The sequence below is a fragment of the Zonotrichia albicollis genome, chromosome 19, assembly GCF_047830755.1.
Source record: "Zonotrichia albicollis isolate bZonAlb1 chromosome 19, bZonAlb1.hap1, whole genome shotgun sequence".
Taxonomy (NCBI): domain Eukaryota; kingdom Metazoa; phylum Chordata; class Aves; order Passeriformes; family Passerellidae; genus Zonotrichia; species Zonotrichia albicollis.
The window spans coordinates 9,421,270-9,434,794 of record NC_133837.1 but is presented as its reverse complement, the minus strand read 5'-3'; the positions used below and the strand labels follow the sequence as shown (position 1 = coordinate 9,434,794).

Here is a 13,525-nt window from a genome sequence, read left to right as displayed (position 1 = left end):
GTAATTCCTAGATACTCTCTTGCAGGCTGGCCTACTTTTTCTTCCTGTACAGTTACAAATTGCTTCTCTGAGCCCAGATGTGTGACAGTGCTGGCACAGCCTGCCTCCACCCAGACAAAGGCATTCTACACTGCAGCATGTAAAAAAAAAGGAAAAATTAAAAAAAATCACCTTTTGATTCTTCTCCAGTTTCTAAAAACAGACAGGATAAATCAAGATCTCATTTTAGCTCTATCAGCCCAGCTGAGTACTGGTTTAATTTTAAGCAGTTCTGCTGCCTCTGATGCAGGACATTGCCATGGTGGCACTTGTGTGACACTTTGCTGTGGCAGAGTCCCACAGCAGGGCCCAGTCACAGCCAGGCCAGCAGAGCCGGGGGACACCTGAGAGAGCAGGACAAAGACCATGAGCTCTTGGGGGGAATTTGGATGTGGCAAGAGCTGGGACAGACGTGAGAGACAAAGGACGTGGGAAAGGTGTCCTGGAGCTTTCCTAACAGGGAAAGGAATTGGGCAATTCATGAACTGTCTGGGTCACTTTGGTGGCAATTCTTGAGGCTACTGGAATAATGAACCCTGAAACACTGTCTCAGCAAGCAACAGCTGTGTGACAGAAAGGTCTCCTGTAACATTTCACCTATGGAAGAATGTTTTTATTTTAGTGGGAAAGTTTTTAGCAGTATGTGCAGCTATTGTTTTGAAAAATGAAAGAAGCCACCTTCAAAAAACAACACTGCTCTCAGGTTTGTCAGAGAAGTTCAAAGGCAGAAAAGAAGCAGTCAGATCCTTTTTGTTTGCTTGTGCAATGAGGGATTTTGCTGGTTTTATCAGCTAAAACATCCCTCTGTGGTTGACTTTCTCTTTACAGTTTCATAGTAACCTGGAATCTTGGTTTTATTAACCAGCTTAGTTTTATCAACCAGCTTTTACACATTTACATAGAAATTTCTTGTTCTGAAAAAAACCAACAATCAAACCCACAAACAAATAAAAAAATAGACCAACCAATTTAAACCAATGTTATTTACAAAAAAAAACCCCTATACTTCAATTTCACATCCTTATCGCTGTAAATATTCCAAGAAGAAAAACAACTGTGCATTGTCTCACAATCTTCCATAAATGAAGCAGAGATTTCCCCAAGCAGCAAGGAGAAATGATACAAAGTAGAATAAGAAATTAAAAAAAAAACCAAACAAGTAAGAAAGAACCAGTGTCAATTTATGGAGTGGAGCACAAAGGTTTCCTTGTCAAGCAAGTGTCAAGAAAGTCAGTGAATGCTGTATGCCCTGCCCTCATAGAGCTACTTTCATTACAGATATTTTGTATTTGTGTATCAGTCAGGAGTTGCTCACCACCCTCTGACCGAGCAGTTGCATTTCTTTCACAGGAACACAAAGCAAGGCAAGTGCTGCCATAATATTTCTTTGCTTTTGTTGCTAAGAAATGCTGTACTCAGGACACACCACAAATTGAAGTGGACACATTTTCAGTACCTCAAACAAAAGGCAAAAGGCACTAAACCACAAAGCCATACTCACCTGAAGGACTAAATCAATAGGGATGAGACCTCCTCAATAAAAGACACCAACTTTTAGCTTTCAGTCATTTCACAGCTTCTACCTAAAGACTATGACACAGCCTAAATTGGTTTATCCAAGGATGGGAGGAATATTTTGCCATGGCAACTGACAAATTCAGAAAAAAAACACCCCCAAAACTGTGCTCTGTCAGAAAATCAGCAGATTAAAAGGTTGAAGATAATGACTCAGAAAGAAAATTCAGGTTGAGACAGAAAATGTCTATTAAGTGGTTCTGCCAAAGAGAGGGGTGACAGGCTTCAAAATGGTAAAGCTGTGAATGCTACACAAAACTCTACCTGGGCCACAGAAAAGAAATACTCAAAAAAAAAAAAGATCTATAGATAACAATAAGTGTACAAAATGACTTTGCTCTGGATGCCTGGAAGGATGCTCAGTTGGAGCCGAGTCACAGCTGTGACGTCTGCACCAGGCAGTCACACTTCCCCCTGTCTCAAACCACCCAGCCAAATTTAGTCCTAAGAAACAGCAAATTTTAACTCAGACACAACCCTGTGGGGAAGCAAACAATCTTTGGCCCCTCACTGATTTATGCTTCTATTACAGTGGCTCACCTGCAAGAGCAGGTGCTTAAAATTTAAACCAGCTAAGGGGCAGAATTTGTACAAAAGCACTGTCAGAAATTCAGCCCAGATGCTGGAGTCTCACAGGGCCCTCCCTGAATCACCACTTTGCACTGAGACTCTCCATTCTGAGGGCTGTGCCTTCTCTGCAGGTCACCCCCAGCCCTGCTGGCCTCACACACTGGGGCTGCATTTGGGGTGCTGTGCCAAGAACTGCACGGGAAAAGATTTCTCCAGCCTACAGGCTCTAAGATCTCAGAGTATTTTGTTGACCCAGTCCAGGATGAGAAAGTCAAAAACTCAGATTTCTCCCTAAAGAAAACCCAAAACACATTTTGAGAAAGAGAAGAATTATTTTTGACCAGACCAGAGCGTGTTATTTCTTTTGAGTTATTTTATACCACAACGGAGCAAAAATGAGTCAGGGGCGAAGTAATTTCCCCTTTAAAAATGTCAGTGTGTGATGTTCCACCAAATCAAAAATTCAAGCTAGTTTTAAAAAAAGAAAATAATCTTCAATCTCTTTTATGGCTGTGTTTGGAGGAGTTGGCATTTATTTTGTTGAAAGGTGCCTGCCTTGCCCCAAGTGCAGAACTGCTCATTCTCAGTACAGCAGCTCTTCAGGGCAACATTTCAGAATCAGCTTGAGCAGCCACAGAGGCAGGTTATTTTTATGCAGGTGTTTTGACCAAGGACAGTTATTTTTGCATGTATGCACAAACCTAAAAAATAAAATTCAGAATATCACCAGGTGAAAGCAGGCAATTTCCATGTAAATGAATTCCAAATGGTGGCACACCATGCTCTTCATTGCTCTGGGTAATTGCTCACTGGGGTTTCTCAGCAGTTGTAGTTAATGTTGCTTTTTGATGCTCAGAAAAAAATAGGAAAAATGAATTGCTGAGAGTACTGCCTGTAGAGGTTACAATAAACTTCTCACTGGTGCAGACAGTGCACAGTGTTTGTGTCAAATCCTGCCTAGGAACAGGCACTTCTTTCTCTCTGTAAGTGCATGGCTGTACTTTAGCAAGCTTTTCTCCCACCTCACCCCTCCAGCAAGGATTCAGACAACGACCTTGGGAACAACCCCAGAGGTTGATCCAACACCTGCCAGGGGCTAGGAAGTGTTTCTACCAATTTCAGCAGGGGCTGGGATCAGTCCTGAGGCTGGGCCTCCCAAAAGGCCATCTCTGAGATGCTGAACATATTTATTTCTCAGGGGATGCAGCAGAAGCTGAGGGGAAGGAGAACCTGGCAGATTTAGGGCCCTGGACCCAACAGAGACTCTGGATGTGCCAGGTCCCACGGGGCAGCAGGACACAGGAGCCCCCCAGCAGCTTGGCCAGGGGAGCAATTGCAGACATGCACAGTGCGATACAGGGGGGCAGAAACAGCCCAGGTGCCGAGCACAGGGAGGGGAATCCTCACACACAGACACTGAGCATCTGCAGGGCTCAAAACACAATGAGAGCCAACAGGGACTGAGAGCAGAGAGCGTGTGGGTGCTGCAGAAAACTGGAGGATGATAAGAAACAGTGGAAAAAGCTTCAGTTTGATGTGTTTAATACTGCTTGTCCTTACCACACTGACTGGCTTCTCCTCTTGGCCATTGGTTGAAAAGATATTTCCACCTTAACCCTTGTGTGCTTTTTTGTTAAGATGGGAGTGTCTCCACTATTGCTGCCACAGAAGGTGCAAGGAAAGATGGATTTCACATTAAGATTGGAAACACCTATGTTTAATGTCAGGAAAAACACTATCAAGAAAAATCTTCTAACAAATGAGGTCAGTTATTCTCTCCAATGGTGGAGTCATTGCTTCTAAACACAGAATATATGAAATTAAAATTCAAAATATTCTGGTTTCAGGCTCTCCTGCTACCTCCTTCCACAGCCTAGTGAAAAACCCATTTGTATCACAATGTCTTCATAGTGCAGAAGGTCCCCTCTGCTCTGACACAGGTGTCTGGAGATATTCTCAAGCAGCTAGTAGGGAAAAAACTTTTTTCACAAGCTGGTGAGGGATTCCTAATTGCTACTGAAAATATTTTCAAAGCAGCAGATCAGCCAGCAGTCCCAGCTCCATCCCAGAGGCAAACACAATTTATTTGTCATGTTTCAACAATTTTTCTGCTGTTCATACAGTGTAATTAATCACTTGGCAGGCAGGGGAACACACAGAGGACTGAAAAGACAGCTCATTCTTTGATATGCAGTGATCATCCTGTACTTTGGGAAGAGACAAACTCACTCTTATTTACAGATGGGAACGGAAAAAAAAGATACGTGGCAATTCAATACAGCACCAGTTAATAAGAAACAGCTTTGATTGAAACAAGAACCCTGCCATTATTGTTCCTTTCAACATGCTCTTCCACTGGGTTTGCACATGTGGCTTCTGGCCATGGATTCCAGATGAAAAGGCAACAACTGACATGGGAAAACAGCCTGTCCCTTCCCAAGGAACACTCACAAGTGCCCTCCTAGCTGATGTGAGAGGCTCCAAGATCTGTCACTCAATCGCCCTCTTCTGTCACCTGTTGGGGTGGTCTCAATTCAGGCTCCCTTCAAATCTGAACAGCCAAAATCCACCAGGTGAAGAGCTGCCAAAGGAGCTCCTGTTCTGATTCCCATTTCCCCAAACTTGGGTGCTCAGACAGAAGAGCACCTAGAGCCACACCAGTGCTTCCCAGGGCCTGCAGTGCAAACCTTGGCCAGGGAGCTGCAGATGCAGCCAGCCCAGCTCCCTGTGAGTCCTGTGGCCAGTGCTCCAGCTGGCTGTGTGCCCGGGAAGGCTCTGAGCCAGCCAGTTGGAAATTCGAGACACAGGCACTCTGCTTTGTTCGAGCTGCCTCAATCTGGGCCTGCCTTTTCACACACAAGCTTCAGCTGTGGACCCTGTGTTGGTTACCATCTCCAAAAGGCTATCCAAGGGCTCTGAAGTGCTACTAGATGCCTGCCACAAAGCAAACTGGACTAGGGAGACTTTTGTCTCCCTTCAAACTGAAGCCAAAACAAGAGTTGAGGCCATAGCAGCAAACACTGGGAAAGGAATTTAGGATTGACAAATTGGCTTCTGGCAAATTCTGAGTATTTCTATTACCTCTCTAAAGGCTGTGAGAGACAGAAATTATACTAATGAACAGCACTTGACTGAAGCAGTGCCTCAAATGGAGCACAATTCAGACTTTAACCAAATCAACAGACTCAACTCACAGACAGACAGAAAAGGTTTATTTCTATGTCCCAAAGCTGAAGGGCTCTAGAACTGCCATCTCCTAACTGCAATCCCATCCTCCTAGGCTTCTTTGGACCAGCTGCTTCAGGTCCAAAGAGAAAACAGTCTGCAGCCTGAATCAATGCTGATGGAAGTCAGTGGGACATCCTGTAGTAACCCATAAAAGTTACACTCTTTATGTTCTGCATCACACCTTAACAGCCTTGACCTCAAAGGCAGAGCTCTCCATTTGCCTGTGATATCACTCACACAGCTTCTCAATACAGGCCATTGAGAACCTTCCATGGAATGGCCCTTACATTTTGAATTGCATACACAATAGGGTTTTTTCCCCGCCTTTATTTTTTTTTTTTTGACAAAGTTTTCAGACATTAAAAGCTTGTTGGCTTTTGTTCTTTGTTTACACTGAAGAAAAACAAAAAGTAAAATCAGACCATTTAAAAAATGTCGAATGAAATGCCCCGAGCTCCTGGTATCAAGAGGTTTTATGTATCCTTTAAATTAATTGCACTCAGTTGATTTTAATTAAGGGCTGGAGGCTTGGCAGTTTCTTCTTCCCCATTTGACTCAACATATGCAAACTGCTGGACCAGTTCAGCAGTTCACAGTGGCCCCTGCCACTTCATCCCACCTCTTGGAATTACCTTTACCTCTTCAGTTTGCTGCCTTTGGGCTTCAGAAAGCTACAATGCAGGGAGGGGGCTCTGGGGAGGGGAAACAAAAGTGAAAGCAGATGACGGGGGAAACTTCCTCTCAAGTCATCAATGCAGAGACAGCATAACAATGAACCAGCTCATCACCTGCCTTTGTGCAAGCACAGCCCCTTGGGTGGAATAAAAAAGATGCATTTCCTTTTAAAGTATCTATTTGTACCATCAGAGCAGTTGTGTCCTTCTGCTGCCTGGGAATTTGAGTGCACCTGAGAATTAGAGAGACATGCATAGGGCATACTGGGCTGAAAATCAGATTAGACAGGCAACTACCATTTGTGCCGATGGGAGCTGCCCACAAACTTGATTACAGCACCAGGAATTCACACTCATTAAGGTCTGGGAGATGCAAGCACAGTGTATGTGTTTGTCATATCTTCTTCTTTGGGAACGGAGAACAAACGCCATGAACGGTGACAGCCTCAAATCCACCTGACCCTCAGTTCTCCTCTGCTTCATCAGCCGGAAAATTCCAAGTTCCGGCCACAGCAGAGGATCCTCGGGGCGGGAGCAGAGGCTGCTCACGCCCTTTCCCAGTCCTTAGCTGACATCTAGCGAACACTTTCCAAACTGCACCTGGAGATGGGAGGTGGAACCAGCCCCTCCGGAGAGCAGCGGGGCAGAAGAGCTGTGGGAAAAGTGTGGGATGTACAGCAGTACACACCATTCCCTGTTCTGCCCCACCACGACAGCTCACCTGGCCTGGCAGGTGTGGAAGGAGCTGGTTCTGCCCCCAGGCTGCACAAATCCCACACTGGCTCTATTAAAGTGGACAAACACCGCTGCAGGACCCCCCTGCAGCAGCGCCATCCCCTGCAGGGACCATCCAGGGGGCTGGTGGACATCAGGAGTGACCAGCAGGGCTTCCAGCACAGCAGGGTCAGACCAGCTCTTCCTGAACAGGGAGGGTCACCCTCTGCCCCCTCCCTCTCCAGAAGCACAAATCCAGCACTCAAATGGGAAACTCAGCAGCTGTTACCAGGATTAGCAACTGCAATTCCAACCCTCAGGCTCTCCTGGAGGATGAATGGCAGAAGAGCTGCAGTTTGCAGAGTTCTGCAGTTTGTCTTCAAGAGCTCTCCCCAGCACATCTTGGCATGACAGCAGATGTGAAAGCTCTAAGAAATACAGACCCAACTGTCACCTGCATTGTAAGAGTGTCAGAACCAGCCTGACATATCTGCATAGCAACAGGGGAACACTGACTGTGCAGAGCCTCTTTGCATTTTACAGCCTCTACCAGCTACTGCAAACCAAGGAGTTTGGTTTATGGCATCTATTAAGGTAACCAAGCAACAGCATGGTGGGTATCTGGGTCATCAGGTACAAAAACCAGGGGTTTAGAAACAAGCAGAGTGGTGATGGGCACTGAGGTGCAGGAAATGTCTCCGTATTTTTTGGACAGTGAAACCAACTGCAGCTCACCAGCACACTTATCACATCCTTCCTCAGCACATGAGAATTGTCCTCACACTTCACTACCTGTGAAGGTAAAATGCTTGTCCTGTAGATTTCTGTATCATTTGCAGTCTGTAGAACCACTAACACACAATCCTTCTATGAATGCACGATGCCAACTGCACCTTTAATCTTTACATGGGTGGAGGTGATAAAAACAAAAGTGAAGAAGGGACAAAGAGATGCTAAAAGAAAAACTTAGCAGTGCTCTACTTCTTAGACTGCACAGACACAGACAAATTCAGGATGCAAATGAGGACCTTTAATGGTTTAAAAATATGCTACACCCACCAGCCAAAATACTAGCAAAGATTTCCAATGGTGTATTGTTTCTGCTGTCCAACAGCTGCTGAGGCCCTGTTTATTATCTGCAGAAGATCCCTAAGGACTTGTTCACCTACAAAGTTTGACTGATTAAATTAGATACAAACCAGTGTTTTCCACTTGTGAGGTGCCAGCGAGCTTGTACACGATCTCCCTTCACAGCTAGGTGAATACTGAGGCTTGTAAGAGGAGCATTACCTAAATGCTAAATACTTTCCCACCAGTTAACCCGTGTTAAATGCAATTAAACAGGATGGATGGCTTGCTGACAGCCATGCACCTAGGGAGGAAGAGTGAATAGGCCAAGTAAAACAACAACATTTGCAATGATCCAACTACACATCACTCCAGAGGCTTCCTCAGCCCACTAACATGAGACAGGAACAGTGCTTCTCTTACCTGGTAATAGTAATCAACATATTGTGGCTGGTAGTGCTGGGGCTCTGAGTTTTCAGGAGACAGGACATCTTTTAGTAACTCTTCACAGCCTGGCAAAGAGAAACAAGAGGAAATGGTCAGGCCAAGAGCTTATCTTCCATTACATGGACAATGGAGGAAGAAACACTGGTTTCTAGCCAATCTAAAAATCTTGGAAGGCAGCTTTGGGATTTATTTAGATAGATGTAACACAACTCTGCCTTCAGAGTTCTGCCCAGCACACATTCAACATGTGGAACTTGGAAAGTGCAATTATCTCAGCATGGATACACTAGCCTGCAATGAAACTGAAAGCTGAGCATGGCTTGGCTTGGTGAAATGCCCCGTGGGGCACCAACCCACCTCTAACCAAACCCTGGAGTCAAACACTGCATTTGCAGCTTGGCATGAGCTACCAACTACTGCACATCATTGTCAGGTGGAGCTGCTACTAATTTTCCCTGGTCAAAATGACAAAGGAACAATGCCTAAGTGTCACAAATTCCCCTTCAAAAAAAAACTTCTGTCACAGAGTGTTTCACTAGCAAATATCTATGCACTGCAACCAGAGACTTGAAGCTTGTGTGTTTGCCTTTGTTAAACAACCGCATTAAGAGCTGGAAAAATCAATATCTGTGTTTCCCTTGGTCTTTCTCTCATCTGACAACCCGAGACAAATATAGAAACACTGAAATCACCAGATGCCTCGTTCCTCATTAATTACCAGTGACTGCACTTGGCAGGGTGAGCTGCAGAAGGCAGTAATGTCAGGCCAGGTTATTTCAGAGCACCCAGCTCACAGCCTTGGGCCCAGACTGTGTGAAACCTTCTCAGCATTGTTGTGCACTATACTACTTGAAAGCTGCCATTGCCCAACAGTTATTCCTCTCTTCCATCCCAGCACTAATGCAATATATTTGACATTACACATGGATCCCAAAGCAGGTGAGCCAGAGGAAACAGGGGGATGGAAGAAGTGTGAACTGAACAGGTTTATACCATTAGCTGACCTTCTCTCCTGGTTTTACATGAAGGAATAACATCTGTAGGGGTGAAGACATGTTGTGGTTATGGAGAGGAGTCCCTTGCAAAGGAAAGGAGTACTTTAGAAACCAGGAAAAATGACCAGATGGAGAAGCCTAACAGGGGGATGGATCACTGTGCTGTCCCTGTCTGCCACCCACAGGTACGCGTGTAGCAGTCAGGGACAGCACAATGTCAAGGCAGCACCTGCTGCATGGAGACATCACTAGGACTTCAGAAATGTCACATGGACAAAGGCAGAAACACCTTTTTTTCCTTTTTCAGCTTCTGCAGCAAAGTGAGAGTCTCAGGTGGTACTGAGCAGATAAATGAGGATAAATGAGGCTGTTAAATACTCATTTTGCTGGAGAAGTGAGTGGCCAAGAATGTGTGGTAGGGTCACTTCCCAAAGAGGAGTTTATCTGGGATTAACAATCAAAAACATAATCTACTGTTTTACAGAGGAAAGATGTTAAACTTGTTTGCCTGGAGAGAGCATCTTTCTATATAACTTGCCCTACCTGTAACTGTCACATTTCCCACCCAGCCATAATCCTTTTCTTCCTCTTGGTTTTAGCTTAAAGAGCTCTATGCTTGCCCAAGGTTATTTACTAGTCCTCTCACATAGAAAAATTCAATTTATTTTTTCTACCTTTTGACATTAACAACTAAAGCTTATTGCTCATCAAACTGCCTTGTGCCAGCACCCACTGTGAGACTCATCACATGTATGAACTGCTTTGCTAAAAGGTCTCTGCATGAGGTGGAGCAACCACTCCTTAAAGTGAATTACTTCCAGCTAAAAGGAAAATAAATATCAATTGCTACACAGTAATGGGTGCAGGTTAGTGTAATGAACACATAATGTTTACAATGTTCTAAAATTTCTCAACAACAATAGTTTACACCATAATTCCAAGCTTTACTTTCCTAATAGAGTTGGCTAACAACAGTGCTCTCCCAATTTTCTTTTTTTTTAGTGGGGAAAAGTCACAAAAGTTGTGGGTCTTCAAATAAGGATTTAACTGCCCAAAACAAGGGTGTGAGAAATGTTTCCACCTTGTCTCCTTTCAAAAGGCCAGCCAGACTGGTCTGTTAGAGCTAGAATCACAAACAGCTCCCAGATCTCCAGGGTCTGAAATGTGGAGTCTTCTGTGTCCCCTCTTTGCCGTTCATTTCTTATCTAAGATTACTCCTGATCACATTCTTTCGTTTCCCTTGTCCATTAGGGGATGTCACTTCACGACAGCTCTTGACCTATCATTTATTCAATAAAAATACTGGAGAGAAAAGCACTGCCTCCTTTGCATCCAACTGACTCAGTGCAGCCCTCACCACTTCACCAGAGCACCCGACCCAGGCTTCTACAGAGCCTGGCCAAGCACCAAACCCATTTCCACAACATCAGCAGCCATTTGATCCAACACAATTACCAAACTCCATAGCTTAAAATGGCAAACAAAGCCAAATCTTGCTTTACTGTAGTCACAGGCCAAGTTTCCATTAGTGCTGCAGATTCAGGGTGTAAGTTCAGCTGAGCCAGTCTCCTTCTGCCAGGGTGAGGTTCAGTGGGGAGGAGTCTGGGTGTGCAGCAGGCAGGATCCCCTGTGCCCTGCTCTGCGTGCAGGCTGGCCCCACAGCCTGGCTCTCCTCATCCTCCTGGGAGCTCTGCATGTGATTATATTCCATTAAAAAGGGAAGAAGAGAAGGAAATGCTGAGAGATCACTTTCCTCTGAGATTACTAAACCACACCACCACTACCTTGCAGACATCTGAACCTATTCCAACATCCAGCAAATCAATGAAAAAATATCCAATGGTTTCAAGAGTCTCAAGATTGTGCCACTTTTTTTATCCCTGTTAAAAACTGAGTTTTAAGAATAAATTCTCTGTTCTCCTCTTCCCTGTGAGGACACAAATTGTAACCTCTTCACTCTGGAGGATGGATGCTGAAGATCTTTTCCTTGGTCCTCCTTTCACCCCTTCTCACCAGGAAGGGGATGCACAGTCAGGTGATGAATCAGCTTTCTTATTCAGTGTTTTTCTGCAACAGTGCCAATACAATCTCACCTTTTGCTCCCCTCCTCTAAATATAATTTGAATTTTTCAGGTACTCCAGGAGGGTTACACAATGGTGTAGCATAAAGAGAGAACACTGGAGTGTCTCCAATGCTGTGCCATGTGTGCTCTCATTACCTAGGACATGTTCTTATTAGAACACATCCTGGGAAGTGCAGGGAGCTAAATTAGTGTGTCACAGACCAGACAGAAAACAACAACAAATCAAGGTTTGCTCTGGCAAATCTCAATATGGAAATAGGAAGGTATTGGACAAAGATTTGTTCTTTGCTAGCAGAACCACTCCTGAGCAGCACCCCATGCACTGAGGTCTGCAGAACTGCCATGGTGGATATTTCAAGCTGTGCAGCAGTGTGCACCCAAGGCTAGAATCTGTCCAAAAATATCCAATTGCAATGAAGCAAAGGAATAATTCCTGGCTACTTTAAGGGCCTCTTGCACTAGAGATGTCCTATTATTGCCATAAATTCATTTTCCTGGAAAAGGTAGAACTGAAAACCACTTACATGGCTGATTAGAGATATTTCATTTGGATGTCTACCTGTATCATAAGATATTAATGTGCTCAATGTTCTTTCTCCTTTGCTGCAGTTGGGAAAATTTCATCTACATTTCTGGGCAGCACTTGGCAAGAAGATCTATCAGCACTGCAATAACAGCGAGGAAGCAGAGAGAGGAAAGAGCAAGGCAGGAACAGCTCCAGGTCCTTGTGCAGCCCCTGCTGCAGCTCCACTGAGGGCTGCCCTTTATGGAGACACAGAGCGAAGGCTGTGCTCAGAGTACATCACTGTGACACAGATGGCAGCCAGCTTGTGGCTGGAGAAAGGACTAAAAAACAATCAGATCACAAAATGAGAGTGGCCAGAAGCTGCTGAAATTTCTTTCCTGGCTAGAAACACCTGATGAGCCAGCACAGACTTTGAAATGTGGATGTGTACGAGTTCTAGTTTAACAAAGCACTGAGTCACTCTCTAGCCTGGTCTGACAAAATTATCTGAGTTAAAAATATTTATCCTAATACTACAAATGCAAAAGCAAACACAATTCACTTGGGCCAGAACAGGGTCATCTCTAATGCTAAGTAAAGAGGATGAAAGTAATTTACGAGACACTGAAGTGGAAGACATCAACCTTTAACTTTTTCAGTTCACTCGGGTGCTAGACATGATATCCCTTATGAGATAATTTTAAGAATTTACAATCAGTTTTATTTAAAAATGGTTTTCCCACCCTAACAAAAATTCAATTTGCAAACAGACATTCTGGCCACATATAAACTCAATTTTAGCAAAGCTGTTTCCTGCAAATGCTCCAAGAAGGAGATTTAACCCATAACACATCAGACAATTTTCACAGGCAATTAAGCAATTTTAATGCTATAGGAAATCAAATCTGGTTACCTAATTGAATGTAGTTGGTTTCTGGCATTTTTCCTAGCAGCAAGAGCTTTTTACTTTATCTGCCCTTGGATCTTTACTGGTGTATTAGACTCATTTATGGTTTCAGAGTGTATTTAGTAAAATTCAGTGAAGTCTTAGAAAACTCTCAAGTACTTTCAGGAGCAGCCAATTTCAGTCCATTGAGCAGCTCTCAGTAATTAATTCCAGGAGAGCTCAGCTCTTCACACTCACTGACAGTCCCTGTCCCTGGAGCATCCCAAGCACCACCCCTGTCAGTAAATTATTCTTACCAGAACAGAGAGATCCATCAGATCAGCTCCAGCTACAGCCTCATTGAAGTTTGAGATCTACAGATGCAAACCTAAATGGGTTCATGTAGACTTTGGGGTTTTCTGATGTGCTTCACTGGAATTCCCATGCTGGTGCAGCTGTCCTGGTCCTAGATATTATAGACAAATAAACTCCCTTTTACATGACTGCAACACACCCATCTCTTAGTTCATGCTGGATCTCCAGGGCACAGCTGGCACTCTTCTCAGCTATGGGACTGGAAATTAGATTTTATAATTAGTTGAAGGAGATGGCCAAAACTTGGCACTGGTTTTGTGAGAAATATGTTGGCTTGGAGCATCTGAATGGAACTATAAAAGCTATTAAGAAAAAAATAATCTCCAGTGAAGCAGAAGGCCACAAATATTCTGCTTTAGAAAACT

General features: G+C 44.2%; 1 protein-coding gene across 2 annotated transcripts in view; it reads right to left on the bottom strand.

Moving 5' to 3' along the window:
- RAB11FIP4 (RAB11 family interacting protein 4) overlaps positions 1 to 13,525 on the bottom strand; it is a 115,515-nt gene that overhangs the window by 63,323 nt on the left and 38,667 nt on the right. For both annotated transcript variants that reach the window (XM_074555177.1, XM_074555179.1), the window contains exon 3: positions 8,292 to 8,380. In XM_074555177.1, coding sequence (XP_074411278.1) covers positions 8,292 to 8,380 — 89 coding nt within the window. The remainder of the gene's footprint in view (positions 1 to 8,291; positions 8,381 to 13,525) is intronic.